Below are 15,436 nucleotides of genomic sequence, written 5' to 3' on the forward strand. Positions count from 1 at the left end.
GTGTGTGTGTGTGTGTGTGTGTGTCAACATGTCTGCATGCTCTGCCAGCTGCATCCAGCGTTTCTCTTCTGTTTTTACACCTCAGCTCCCTCCGGACGGAAGCTTTGCACGTGCCATCTGCTGAAAACCAGCTTCTTTCTGCTCATCCGTCTCTGGATGTGTAGACCTCGACAGCAGCTGAGTGAATGTGGACTGGAGGTGTGCACGTGGCTGAGACTCTAGTCCGGTTCGGATTTATTGGATTGCTGCCCGTGATCGCACTCATTTTTTATTGATGAGTCAAGATGGAAGAGGCAGGGAATAACTCAGGGAACTAATTCCCTGAGTTATTCCCTGTTATTATAAATGTTATTCCCTAATAAACTCAGGGAATAACATTTCTACCCAAAATTCTATTAAAATAAAATAAGAAAATCTTACGTTTCCCTGCATACTTACATTTAGTATTTTAAAATCTGTAGTTTTATTTCCATAACTCTCTTATTTCAGAATGTATTTATTTATTTATACCTTTTTTTTAAATGCTATTTTCAAGCAAACTTAATCGCATCATTTTTACAATTCTGTGAAACGTGAAGGATTCCTGCTTCATTTTGAAAACAAGAAAAACGTTGTGCCCTGAGAGCAGCTAGCACTATCTGCTAACGGCTAGCTGCTAACAGCTAATTGTTAACGGCTACCCTAAGTTGTGACCTTAAAATGGCTTAAAAGCAGTCAACAATTCAGAAACATATCCCTCAAACTCTAAAGAAACAAATGCACTTCTTACTTAGTGACTTAACAAACACAGGTTGTCACCATTTAATTAATTAAAAAAGCTACTTGTAGCGTAGCGGCTAACAGGAAGTGCTGTTTTCATATTTCCTGTTTTGGAGCATTTTTTCAAAATTACTTTTGCAAATAGCAAATATATTAGCTATAAATAGTATTTATTTCAATTTTAGATCTCCACCAGGCACAGCTAAAATGTTATTTATTAGAAAAAACTTCTAATTTAACTATTGTTCTTTTAAATTGTATTTAAATAAGTAATTTAAATAACAATTTTGTACTTAAATTAATAATTTTCAGCCCCTTTTTGGCATCTGCATTTGGTAGCAGAACAAACTGACAAAGACCGTGCAGAATAATGTAATATTTTAGTTCCGCAGCAGAGAAAGCTACGTAGTCTCTGTAAGTAGATCTAGGAAAAATAATATCGGCATTGCTATCGGCCTAATGTTTTAACATATCGGATAGCGACCAAAAATCCAATGTCGTGCATCCATACTTTTAAATTTTCTCAGCAGCGTTGGGCTCCATCATGAGATTTTATTGTGTTTATATTCCTGAAAACATTATACGTTATATTTATTTCCCAACACTTGGAGTTCCTCCTTTTACCTAAAGTTGAATTTTCCTTTAACTCATAGTTTTCCTGTTCTGCTCTGACTGCTGCAACCAGGATGATTATTTTCCCCAGGAGTAATCCTGTATTCTTTAAAGCTTAATTTGAATACTTCTTTCTTAGCATGCTCATTAAGGAGTATTTTAGTCTTGAATATGTTCTTAATCAGGTTAATATTTACGGACTGCTGTGCCTGTTAACTACCCAGTGAGTCAGTCCAAATTACGAGCAACAAACCATCCTTTAAAAACCACAACTGGTCTTTTATTAACATCTTGGAGAAAACCTCCAACGTTACCGTAAATTTAACAAAAAGCAGAATCTTACAGGATTTTAGGATTTGAGATGTTTCTGAAAGAAGTATGGTTTCCATTTTCACAGAGTAAAATTTTAAAGGCTGGATCTGGGCTGCCTTTTCTCATCTGGCTTTTTTTTTATATTATTTCCACCTTGTCTGTATTTTGGAAGAGATGCTAAAGAAACGCAGAGACAAGAATCAGTTTGCTCATCTCTCATTGGGGGAGGAAGGGTTTTCACTATTTTACTGCAAGATTTTACAAAAATCAGATCCGTGTTTTTGCCCAATTTGGAACAAAAAATTGTAAGTTTTGCCTTAAAAAGAAGTTGACTCAGATGTTTCGTGTTCAAGTTTTGCCTCAGAAAATATCACCTCGCAAGCAACAAATCTCTGGAGAGCCATTTTCTTTATTCTATTGGATATACGTTTGTTTTTTTTCCGTTAGGGTACGCTCCCTTTTTTATTGTAGCCCGTACCGCCGCCTGCTGATGACATCATGCAGCCACGTTTATCTGATCCAAACCAGTTCATATAGACTTACAGCACCTTGTGCCGAGTTGGACCCGGTTTGCCTTCAGAACCGCCCTAAATCTTTGCGGCACAGATTCAGCGAGGTGTTGGAAACATTCCTCAGAGTTTTGGTCCAGATCAACAGGACAGCAGATTCATCAGCCGTTATCCACCCAGTTCTTCCTCTGTTCGCCTTTTTTCGCTTTCACTTTAACGACCTGGAGGGATGTCTTCTTGTCCAGTCCAGGTTGGTTTTCTGACATAGGTGGTTGTTTTGTGGTCTCTGTATATACATGCAGCTTCCTCCTGGAACAGTTATCTTCAAAGAACTGTATTTTCTGCTCGGTATGTGCTGTGGGGTCCAGCTCTTGATAGGGCGGAGGGTAGCAATGATTCATAAGGTCTGGCCTTCACAGCGAAGCCGATGGATCCTTTTTTATTTCTTCTGTAAAGCTGCCATCTTGACTCATAGAAGATCCAACGAGTTGACGTCTTCTTCTAGAGTTCGCCCACTCATTCTGATGTGGGCTGGTGTTTGAAGAATCTAGCGGACAACCGGGCTCCTACCTTTTTCACTTGTTTCCATAGCACATGCTGCAGCTGCATTCTCCAATCTGGTGGTGAGTTCTTGGAGCTCCTTTTTCCTAAATACCACCAGGTCAACACACCATCAAAGCGAAGGTTGGAGACGGGCCATTGTTCGATGATTTTGGAGGGATGGAAGTTTGGTAGCGCTACTTGCACCATGTTTAGGACCAGGACGAGGGAGAAGAGACAGCCTTGGTAGACGCCAATTGGAGATTTTGGCCTACGTTGTAGTTTCTGAGAACCTGTCCTCAACCTTCATGCGAGACATGGTCCAACACTTTTGTAAAGTTGGTGTAATCGTGGTACAGGCTTGCTGCAGGTGCATCTCAATCAGTAGTCTGATGTTGAGGATCTCCTCAATGGTGCTACTTTGGGTCTGAATCCTTCCTGTTCTTACAGGTAGGATTCCGTTCGTCAGTTTGTTCAGGATGATTCGAGGCGGCACCAACCACCATGCTCCTAAATCCCCCTTCTTCTCCGTTGATTCTTGGTTGAACTTCATCAGGCCTAGATGCATCGAGGTGCGGCCATGTGATTGGCTGAATAGATATTTGCTTTAACGAGCAACTGAACAGGCGTGTCTTAAAAGTGTCGGTTGAGTTTAAATGAATGTGATGCACGTTTTGGATTTGACGATGCAAAGGTTTTGGGAAAACACAGTTAAGGTCTACATAACGTACAGGATGGGAGTTATGGTATTGAGTATCAAATACATTTTAAGGTTCATGTTTGGCTGCCTGGTGCTTTTCAACCCCTAAAGTTTAGTATGAAATGTTTACGAACACCATTGATATTCAGCATTTTGAGTCTTTTTAGGTGCCGGCGTTCCCGTCAGGAATCGTCTGATTTTGTTAGGGTTGAAGTATAAAAGGTTTTTCTGGTTGTAGTTTCAGGTTGTGGTGCTGATGTGATCAGAAATGCCGGGGAGTGCAGGGAAAAATTCCTCTGAATCTCTGCGGCCTCCCTGTTGGTGGTCGAACAGCCCGTTGGAGTTTTCAGTAAATAAAACTGTGCCGGAACAGTTCCGTCGTTCAGAGCGAAGCAGAAAACTAAACGTCCCAACTTCGACCGAAACGATCGCCTCTTTTGTTTCACATAAAGACGGACCCAGACTCCTTTCTGCATGCGTCTCTCCTCATATGTTTCTATTTAAGGCCAGCGGTGCTGACTGCCATGATTGGTGTGTTCACCCCCCCTCCGACTCCCTGTCCAACGGCTGGCTCCCACAGGCAGTGGAGGGGAGGCCTTTCCTCTCAACCGCACTGTTGATTTTCCACAGGGAAACGTCACCATTCCTCCACTCATTTACTCCCCCGTCCTTAGCGGCTCCTCTGTTTGTCCTTTTCCTTCTGCTCCTCTCTGCCTTTTGTCTTTTTGGACTTGCCCGTTTGGACGAAGCCTTGGACACTCTGTTGGTGTGAGATGTGACTCCTGCGAGTCTTTTTCTCGTCTCCCCTCCTTTTGTTTTGATTTCCGATGCTCCTCAGTCGTTCGCTCTGGGACGGGGGTCGACGCAGCTGTATGGCCAGACGTTTGGGACGATGCAGCCGAACTGAGAGGTCGCGTTTTGATTGGGCAGGGAGGTACAGAGGCGGCAGAGTCTGGGGCTCGGCCGATGGCGGCGCACCGGGCGTGCAGTGGTGTTTTTGGGTGCGGCGGGGGTTCGGGGGGCGCCACGGCAGGCAGGTGGCTGACGGCCTGTTTCTTCCGCTCAGGGGTCGACAGCTCGGAGCCCATGGTGCTGGAGCAGTACGTGGCCGTGGCCAACTACGAGAGGCAGGAGAACTCTGAGATCAACCTGAAGGCCGGCGAGACGGTGGACGTGATCGAGAAGAGCGAAAGCGGTGAGTCCGTTTTTACTTTAATGTCTGAAATGTGACAAGTCTCTGAACACACAAAGTTCACGGCAGCTTTTTCTCATGTTGATGATCAGCAGGATGAAAAATTAAAATACAGGGAGACAACTGCTGAATGAGAGCTGAAGGACTGCTGAATGAGAGCTGAAGGACTGCTGAACAAGAGCAGAACGACTGCTGAATGAGAGCTGAAGGACTGCTGAACAAGAGCTGAACGACTACTGAACTAGAGCAGAACGACTGCTGAATGAGAGCTGAACAACTGCTGAACTAGAGCTGAACGACTGCTGAATGAGAGCTGAACAACTGCTGAACAAGAGCTGAACGACTGCTGAATGAGAACTGAACGACTACTGACTGAGAGCTGAATGACTGCTGAATGAGGGCTGAACAACTGCTGAATGAGAGCTGAACGACTGCTGAATGAGAGCTGAACGACTGCTGAACTAGAGCTGAACGACTGCTGAATGAGAGCTGAACAACTGCTGAATGAGAACTGAACGACTACGGACTGAGAGCTGAATGACTGCTGAATGAGAGCTGAAGGACTGCTGTACAAGAGCTGAACGACTGCTGAACGACTGCTGAACAAGAGCTGAACGACTGCTGAATAAGAGCTGAATGAAAGCTGAACAACTGCTGAACAAGAGCTGAACGACTGCTGAATGAGAACTGAGCGACTGCTGAATGAGAGCTGAACAACTGCTGAATGAGAACTGAACGACTGCTAAATGAGGGCTGAACAACTGCTGAATGAGAACTGAATGACTGCTGAAGAATTGCTTAATGACTGCTTAATGACATTGGAGTGCTCGGAGCGACACGAGCGCCTCCTGAGTTTACTGTAATGAGCATGCTATTGTCATCTTCTGGACCAAAGAAGTGGCGCAGCAGCCATGATGATGATGATGATGATGATGATGCAGCTGCTCAGATCCTAACTCTGACATCCCGATAGTTCGGTTCTCCTGGAGGTTTTATCGCTCGCTGCCATGAAAGTCAGGCGATCGTGTTTCCTTGTCTTCGTTCTTCTGTCTGCAGTAGCTGAGAGTCATCCCTAGCATATTCTCTGAGAGCTAACAGATTCCACCCCATCGTAGTTTTAGTCTGGTGTGAAGGCAGCGGGTAATATTTATTCCTTTAAAGAAATACTTTTGTTTTGGACTTCCTGTAGAGCAGATTACTCCATCCAGCTGTTAGACGTGTCCAGATGTAAACAATGCCTAAATGTATTCATGAAACGAGGAGCTCAAGAATGGAGTGTGAGATCCACGCACGGCTCGGTGCAGCTTCAAGCGGTATTGCATACTTTGTGCCGGTCCATTGTAGTGAAGAGGGAGAAGATTCGTTTACTGGTCGGTCTACGTGTCTACCCTCACCTGTGGTCCTGAACTCTGGGTAGAGACCGAAAGAACCAGAGTCTGGATCCAGGAGGTCCAAATGAGTTTTCTCTGCAGGGTAGCTGGACTCTCCCTTAGAGATGAGGTGAGAAGTTCAGTTCTCCAGGAGAGACTCAGAGTAGAACCGCTGCTCCTCCACATCCAGAGGAAACAGCTGAGGAGGTTCAGACATCTGTTAAGGATGGGCCCTGGACGTTCTTACCTTACCATTCCTTACAGGAACTCAGCTGAAGAAAATAAAGCTACGTTACGTGTTGAAGTGGACCGGAGCAGGACGGTTACGTGAGGAAGATGTAAACTAGAGGTCACTTTGGTGGATCAGCCACAGACTGACGCCAGAAAGAACCGGATCAGCTGTTTAAACTCTTCCTGACCAACAGAAGAGATTTTATCTGTATTTATGACATAAATCAGTTTGGAAGTTTAAATCAGTTTCTCAGTTTGGAGAATCAGAGGAAATCTCAGATTAACAGCCACTCGGAGCAGAAACCTTTAAAAAGGGAAATGCCGCTAATTAAAATGACCCAAACTCAAAGGTTTTCCATGAAATGTAAGAAAATAAACAAATGAATTAATAACTCGTCAAGTTTTCAAGCATTTCCTGTAAATTGTTGCTAATTTCCTCACATGTACGATGTTTAATCTCCATTATGGCTTTGACAGACATCTTCCTATTTCTCTCAAGAGAAAACATCTATTTTGGTTAATTAAATTTTTCATTAATTGAACTCTAAACACTAAAAATCAGAAACCAGGACGTCTCAAGAATGTTCTTGTTTTCTTAACGGCAGCTTCTTCACTCGTCTTACGAACATATTTCTCCTCCCATCTGAGAAACTTGCTCCGTTCACAGCTGTCAAAGCTCCGTGTTTCGGAGCTGAACCTTCGGACAGATCCTGCTCCCTCCCCTCCCTGCTGAGGGTCATTAAGGCGTTTGTTGGTCCGGTCCATGAGATGTGTTGCAGGCTTGGACTTCAGGACAAGTGTCAGACAATTTTAGTGGTAAATGTTTTTTTCTTCTTGTTTTATCGTCAGAGACGGAGGAACTGAAATCGGAGCTCGTTGAGCTCGTTTGCTGCTCAAATACCTTGTTCTTCTCCGTCTCCTGCTCTGGAGCTGAGCGTTTCACAGACTGAACCTCCTGCTGTGCTTCACAGATAATGTGAATCTTCTGTTTTATAAACTGAAGGCATGGAAACCTCTCGTGCTCGTTAGCTGGTAAAAAAGTTTGGCCACGTTTTTCTGCCACACCTTCCCCACGAGCCCCGGGGATCTGGTGTGGCTGGCAGCTCAAACGGCTTTTGAATGCGTCACGAGCAGGTGTTAGATGATCCGGCACCTCCACGAAACAAAACGGGATACAAGTTTAGTTTGTCCCCCCCCAAAAAAAAAACTTTAGGTCATGTGGATTAGACTGTTTTTATTATTATAAATCTCTAAAAGCAAAGAAGACTTGAAAATGGCCACCGAGAACCTGACGACTGTCCTCAGAAACTTAAAGCCTCTTTTTGTTCCTTGTGACGGAGCGACGAGGGGAATTAGAAATAACCCCCGTCCGTCCACCTGTTCATAATGTGAGCATAACTTGTAAAATACGCAAAGTACCGACTTTAATTTTGGCTTGTGGCTGCTCGGGCAAAAATTGGGTTGCCGCAACAAAATCCAAGATGGCTTCCGCTGTATTGTTTATAAACCAAGCACCCGTTTCATTTGAGGAAACTCTGCTTTCTAGTTTTTTTAATACTTAAACGTATATTTTCCTCAAATGACTGGGGTGGCCGAAGATTATTCTATGGTGGCCGAGGCCACCACTGGCCCCCCTCTGGCTCCTCCGCTGCTCCTGGTGGTGGATAAAACGTCTCCCTCCTCTCTCCAGGATCCAAACTCTGTGAAAAACCTTTCGTTGTTCTTCTCCAGTGTAACTCCTACTCACTTGAAGATCTTACACCAAAAACATTTAGGTTTACTTCCAGAACAACACTCACCTCCAGAACTACAAACATTCACCGTTCAGCTCCCTCAGAGACGGCACATCAAAGCAGCGTCTGTTTATTTTACAGTTTTAGGATCAAATAAATGTGACTATGGTTTTATCACGTCCCGAAGAACTGAAAGTTGGTGGAACTTCTTATGTTGAAGACCACCTGGTCCTGAGGTCCGATGGGACCAGAAGATAAGACGTTTGCATTGATGCTTCTGTAGATTAGACCTTTCAATGAGCAGGATGGTTCTGATGGTTCTGTTAGCACACAAACACGTAGAAGCTTGTTTGATATCACACACCTGTACAGGTAAACCCGTCTCTGGTTCTGGAAGGTCCTGCTGCCTGCGATCCGCTTTGACTTCTAACAAGTGCGGTTCAGACACGAGACCCTGGTGTTTTATTGTAGCTCAGCTCAGTAACCCGAGCGTCAAACCCAGATACGATGAAGTCACCGGAGCGCCTCCATCAGAACCAGAACCCTGAAACCACTTCGGACTCTCTAGGAAGAAACCACATGTCCACATACATCCTTGAACTTTGAAGTTCTGTGGGCTCTTGTGAAGAAAATAACTTTCCGTGATGTTTTTTGGCACCACCGCAGGGTTTTTACAGCCACACAGGAGGACCCAAAGGTTCTGTAGAGGTCGCCGGGGCATCGCTAAAACCGTCTCCATGACGACCGCAATTTACCGTGTAGCATACAGCTACGTGCTGTTAGCGTGGCGCTAGCACGCAGATATATATTCTCTGACAAAGAGCGGGGTGAGACCTTCGAAGGTCAACATCATGGTCTCCTCGGAGCTCCACAGCTGAGCCAGTCGTCTGCCCGTCGACCAGCTCCACGCCGCAGTTTTAAAGATTTCACACTCAACCAACAGAGGAATGTTGCCATCCAACGGGAAGGATGAACAATGGTCACGTGATCCACGAGCTCCACGTCTTCCGTGTTTAACGTAGGCGTCAAAATAAACTTCACCGGAGTTTGAGCTTGTAGTTGGAGAACGGCCGAGTCGGTTTGTTTGGTTTGTTACTGCCCAGACGCATCACTCCGCCGAGGATTATTACAAACACATCTGTAGCCATGGTAACCATGAAGTGACCAGAAACCAACCAGAAGATTGTGTTGAATCTTCACTTCGTCACAGTCTCCCATCCCGAGCAAGCACAAAGGCGACAGTGGAAAGGAAAAACTTGCTTTTAACAGGAAGAAACCTCCAGCTCAACCAGGCTCATGAATAGTGGCCATCTTCTTCGACCAGCTGGTGTTTGGACAGGAAGTAGAAACAAACAAACAGAATGGCAGGTCCAGGTGAACTTTCTATAGGAGGAAATAACAAAAAACATGTTAAGATATAAATAATTACAAATACAAACAAGTAGAGTAGAACAAGTAAAGACAGCAGAGAGAGGAAATGTGGTCAGTTTGTCCTCCAGCAGTCTAAGCCCATAGCAGCAGAACTAAAGGATAGCTCAGGAAACCCAAGCCGATCCTAGCTATAGGATTTATCTAAAAGGAAAGACTTACCGTAATTTCCGGACTATAAGCCGCTACTTTTTTCACACGCTTTGAACACAGCGGCTTATACAATGCTGCAGCTAATTTTGGCTCATTACCTGTATAAATAAAGTTTTTTAAAAACATCTGACCAATGAAATTACCAAAAAGGGCTAATGTATTTTATCTTTTTAACCAGCCATGTTAAAGACATTGTTCTGAAAATTAAACATTTACAGTACATATTTAAGTTTGAAAAAGTCTTTCTCATGTTACAACGTAGACACTCACGGCTTATAGACAAGTGCGGCCTATATATGTACACAAATTATATTTTTTAAATTGAGTGTTATATTATATGATATGTAATATATTATATTCATGTGCGCTCAATAGTCCTGGAATTGCGGTAAGCCTAATCTTAAAACTGGACAATGTGTCAGCCTCATGGACAGAAACTGGAAGTTGGTTCCACAAGAGAGGAGCCTGAGAACTGAAAGATCTTCCTCCCGTTCTGCTTTTGGAAACTTTAGGAACCAGGAGAAACCCTAAAAAAAAAAAAAAAAAACCTCAACCAATCAGCTGCACATGCTCAGAAATATTAGATTTCCCAATATAAAGGAATATTTTATAATTGGAGAAGTCGTCTGTCTTGGTTTTCATTGGAAACAATAATCAAAACGTTTAAATGTTCTCCTCGAAGGTTTGGGTCAAAAAGGCGTCTTTGCAGAGTAACTTGATTAATTTACCTGGAACAGTTTGTGCAGAAACCGAGCGCTGCTGTTTTAAGCCCTTTCTTTTTATTCTTTGAATATTGTTTTGCACTTTATTCTGATAAAAAGAAGCTGTGCCGACAGCCTGAGCTGCGTTCCAGCGCTCGCCGCTCGCCGGGGGATCTGGTTCCAATTAGAAGCAACGAGGAAGAAACGAGGACAGTCACCTCGTGGACAACCCCGTCTCTAGAAGTCGTCCTCGTCAAACGCGGGGACTCTTCTCACTGTTCCAAACCCAGGGACAGAAACAAAAAGCTGCAGTTTTTTTTTTTTTTTTGAAGAAGAATAATTAGGAAAACTCCAGCTTTGAAGCTCTGGCCAAACATCTGCACCCCTTCATCATCTCCCCACATACTGCTCATCCATCCTCTCCAAGTCTTTTCTCCTCCTCACCTGGATAGTGTTCTTATCGGTAGTCTTTCAGAACCTGCTCCAGGCCTGCAGTCCGTTACTGCAGCGCCACGCTCGCTCTGACCGCCTCTCCCCCGTCAGTGCAAACGATTACTGCCTGCAGACACCATGGAGCTAGAAGCTCCCTGTTGGAGCTCCGCACAGCAGGAAGTACCGGTCAGAACCGGGTCTAGGAGGGTCTGTGCTGAGCGGGAGGCAGGAGGTGCTGCTGTCGGACCTAACCTCCGTGTTTATGACACATTGATGCTGCGTGCCTCAGGCGTTCTCCAGAACCGCTGGGCTCATTATGTCAGGCGAACTGAGTGATTCAAGGTACCGATGGAAGAAGCAATGAAGACCCCTTATCACTGTCCATCCGTCCATCCGTCCATCTGTCTGTCCATTCAGAGTCCAGGAGTGATTTGTGACAAAAGGGTGGCTGCAAAATTCAAAGGAAAATTTTACAAGACAGTTCAAAACATCAAAGTTCATGCTGAATAATCCAGGTAAAACAAATCCAACAGTGTTCAGTCAGGTCATCTAGACGGTTTCTTTTTTTGTTGAGACGTTTCCTCCTTCATCCAAAGGACTTCATAAGCCACTTATGGGACTGAGTTTGTTGTGGCTCCTCGGACTGATGAAGTCCTTTGGATGAAGGACGAAACGTTTCAACAAAAAAAAAAAAAAAAGAAACTGTCCAGAGGATCTGATTTAACTTTGTTGGATTTACAAGAAAATTGTGAGACCAGTTGTGTTGTATGGTCTGGAGACAGAGACATGGACAAAAAGACAGGAGACAGAACTGGAAGTGGCAGAAATGAAGATGAGGTTCTCCTCAGGAGTGACAAGGATGGATAAGATCAGGAATGAGATCATCAGAGGTACAGCACAGGTTGAACAACTGGGAGATAAAGTTAGAGAGGACACACTGAGATGGTTTGGACGTGTCCAGAGGAGGGACAGTGGTTTGGACATGTCCAGAGGAGGGACAGTGGGTATATTGGTACAAGGATATTAGAAATGCAGCTGCCAGGAGAAAGACAAAGAGGAGATCTATGGATGTAGTTAGAGAGGACATGGAGGGAGTTGGAGTGAGGACAGAGGACGCAGAGGACAGAGATGGAGGAGGAGGACTTGTTGTGGAGACCACTGAAGAGGGAACCACAGAAAGAAGCAGCAGTTTGTAGTTTTACTAACTGTTATAGTAAAACTATTAAAAACTCTGAGGACCTCCAGACCTGCTGTGGCTTCACAACTTTGGATTGTCACAAGAAGAAGTCTCAGATGAAAGATGTTTTAGAATCTGGTTTCATCATTTCTTAGAATCTAGCTGTTTTTTGTTACTTTTCTTTTTTTTTAAGCCATCCTATTTGTTAAAAAAATAATAATAATATGACTTTTTATAACTGTTTATTGTTGTCACTGTTGTCCATTGTTGTCGTCATTCTTCGTTGAAATCAGGTCTTTCTTGTAAACGAGTCCTCGAGGCTCAGTGGGCTCTACCTGTCTAAATAAAGGTTGAGTGAATGAAAAATTCTGCAGAAATCTTCTCATTTGGACAAAAAGAACCCAGTTACTGGTGAAGTGGGCCACTTCTCCAAACACCTGGGCCATTAAACACCTGACACATGACAGGAAGTGATGGTCCTACAGAGCAGCTCTGTCTTAGTGTGTGTGTGTGTGTGTGTGTGTGTGGGCACTCAAAATGAACCCAGGAAGACGTGCGATGACTCCAACCTGTTCAAACAAGCCTCCGTCACCTGAGCACCCTTTATTTGTCTTCTTCTGTGCAGCTTGGTTTTCACAGCTGCTGCTGCGGAGCCCTGCAGGCGTCTCCTCGTGGACGGACGCCTCTGCCTCCGTTCCTCATTTCTGTTTCTGAAACAGCTCCCGCCTGAAGGCTTCTCTGAGCAGCATTAGGCCATACAGTATTTATTGACCGGAGACTTTGGTTTTTCAGCAAAAGAACCAACTGGTTTCTGTGAGTCCAGTCCACGTCTTCCACAGCATCAGAACCAGAACACCCGGACCGAGCTCCACTCTCTGCATATGCTGCGCCAAGTTCTGCTCTGCTTTAATCCGCTCAGCAATTTTCCTCCATCTGGCCAACAATCTTTGGTCCAGATCTCCTCCTACGGGACAGATTTTCTGTGAAAACTGTAATTTGTCAACAAGGCACTCTCACACGAGGGTCGGCCCAGTTCTCCCAGGACCCGGGTTCACCTCGCCGCCAAGTGGCTGCTGGAGTCCGATAGCGGCTCTGGGTTTTTTTTAATGCCCGAGTTGTCTTCACCCTCCGTCTGATCTCTTCTTCTTCTCCTGCATCTGTGCCCACTTTCTCCAGAGCTGGGTTTATAGCAGAACTGGGTGGCACGATGCTAACTGAAGCTAGAGAAATTGTATTTCCTGCGAAAACGCAGTGCGAATGTTTATTCCAGAAGAACTTGCTGAAAAACATCTAAAATAAAAAAAAACAAACAAAACGAAAAAAAAAGAACATGCTGAAACGTAGCTGAATATATAGAACAAGCTTAAATCAGCAGGAGGAAGCAGAAAGAACACAAAAGTTGAAATGAATGTGGATTAGCTGAAGATAGAAAAGCTAATATTAGCATAAAAACAGCTAAACAGTAACTGAAATAACTGAAACTAACAGTAATAAGCTGAAAAGAGCAGAACAAGTTGAAATTAGCAGAAATTACCATGAAAAACTTGAATTTATCTGAAAACTGCTAAAATTAGCTAAAATATGCTAAAAAGGTAACTGAAAAGGTAGAACAAGCTTAAATTAGCAGAAGAAAGCAGAAAGTACATGTTTACCCAATTAGGCTAAAAAAAGACGAAATGAGCACAAAAAAGTGGAACTTATTTGAAAAAAGCTGAAATTGGCATAAAACAGCTGAAAAATAGCAAAGAAATGCAGAAAGAAGCTGAAATTGCCAGAAAGAAGTTGACAGAGCACATCTTTGCTGAATTAGGCTGAAAAAAGTCGAAACGAGTGCAACAAAAGTGGAATTAGCCGAAAAAGCTCAAATTAGCATAAAAATAGCAAAATAGTAACTGAAGTATCAGAAAAGGCTGAAATGTAGAAATAAGTTAAAATTAGCAGAAATAAGTTAGAAGAAGCAAAAAAAATTGTAGTTCGTAGAAATAATTTGAAAGGAGCACAAAACAGCTGAAAAAAACAGCTGAAAGTAGCTGAAAAAAGTTTAAATTTGCACAAAGAAGCTGAAGCAGAACAAAATGTGAAAGGAACAGTAAAAAGTTGTAAACACTTCTAAAGATTCAAAGGATGGAAAATGAGCTCAGTTCATTTTCTGTGAGGAAAAAAGTGTCAGAAAAGGCTAAATATTTCAAAAAGCTAAAGTTGCACTAACACCAAAAGTCATGGCGCCCTTCTGAATGAGCTGAACGTTTTGATATAAGAAAAACGTACAGAAGAGAAACGGATCACAGTGTGAAGGCTTCATAAGCGTTCACACAACCACGTGTGTGACTCACAGCTAATTGTTCTTCAGGTCTTTATTTCTTCTTTCAAATTTAGTAAAAACATGAGAACAGTCTTTAATCTGGACTTTTAACAGCGAGTCCGGCAAAAAAAAAAAAAAAACGAGCCTGAGCTCATTTTTGTTTTACAGATCTGGAGGAATCTCTTGTGGGTTTTTGGCTCCTGTTGGACTCCTCCTCCTGGCTTCAGTTAAAAGTTTTATTGTTGTTGACGGCGCTGCTGCAGAGTAGCGCTCATGTTGTCAACATTCGGCATATCTTCTCTGCATCCAAACGTGCAACGTTCGGCTGCGTTCTCAGGATATTTCCTTCTCACCTCCTCCCAGTAGCTCAGGTTTGGTCAGTGGAGAGCCGACCCAGTTCTGGAGGTCACGGCTCAGTTTTTTCCGTGTTGTGTCTGCATGGTTCAAGTAGGATGGCGGGACCTGAATACCTCTCATACAGGTGGCTTCAATTGCTCTTCAGATCTTTTAAACGCATCGGCGTCTGAAAGCTCTAATTTGTTTCATATGGATCAGGCTGTTCTTTCTGAGGCAGGTCTTTCACGGCTCAGAGAAACGAGACAAAAAACAAAAAAAACACTCAAGGATTGAAAAGACTGAAGGCCAGATTCGGCGCACCACATAAATCAGCGTGTGGCTCCAGTCCAGAAAAAGTTCTGGTCGGAGCGTTGAGTTCTGATCACAAGAAGAAAAGTGAAAGTTAACAAAGAGACGATAAACAAGCAGCTTTAACTGGACAGGTCTTTGTTGTCCGAACCTGACCGTCAAATACAGAACTGGGTCCAGTTGGGTTCATTTAAATAGATCCATTTCACGTCTTAATTCACCGTACGAAAACTTTAACAATCAAAAAAATATTCAGAAACTTTTTACAAACATTATAAAACTTCAATTAATAAACAGTATCTGTTTAGGGGAGCCGTTAGTTGTGTTGAAACTTTTCTTCATCTCAGTCTCCCATCCTGAGTGACACACTGGTGACAGTGGGAAGAAACAACTTCCTTTAAACAGGAACAAACCTCCAGCAAAACCAGAACTAAAACCAGGCTCAGGGTGGGCAGCCATCTGCCCCTACTGGCTGCGGTCAGAGAGGACATGGAGGAGACACGGACGAACTAGATGTGCTCCAGGTGTAGCTTCTACAGTCCAGGTGTGGTTTTTATTATCCAGTTGTAGTGGTTTCTATTATTTAGGTGTACTTTCTATGGTCCAGGTGTGGTTTCTATGGTCCAGGTGTGGTGGTTTA

General features: G+C 43.6%; 1 protein-coding gene across 1 annotated transcript in view; it reads left to right on the forward strand.

The window, feature by feature from the left end:
- The window catches only part of sh3pxd2aa (SH3 and PX domains 2Aa), an 89,800-nt gene that overhangs the window by 52,608 nt on the left and 21,756 nt on the right, over positions 1 to 15,436 (forward strand). Inside the window, exon 7 of the mRNA XM_037689622.1 lies at positions 4,499 to 4,627. Within this exon, the coding sequence (XP_037545550.1) occupies positions 4,499 to 4,627 (129 nt within the window). The remainder of the gene's footprint in view (positions 1 to 4,498; positions 4,628 to 15,436) is intronic.

The sequence above is a fragment of the Nematolebias whitei genome, chromosome 16 (genome assembly GCF_014905685.2).
Source record: "Nematolebias whitei isolate Nwh7 chromosome 16, NemWhi1, whole genome shotgun sequence".
NCBI lineage: Eukaryota > Metazoa > Chordata > Actinopteri > Cyprinodontiformes > Rivulidae > Nematolebias > Nematolebias whitei.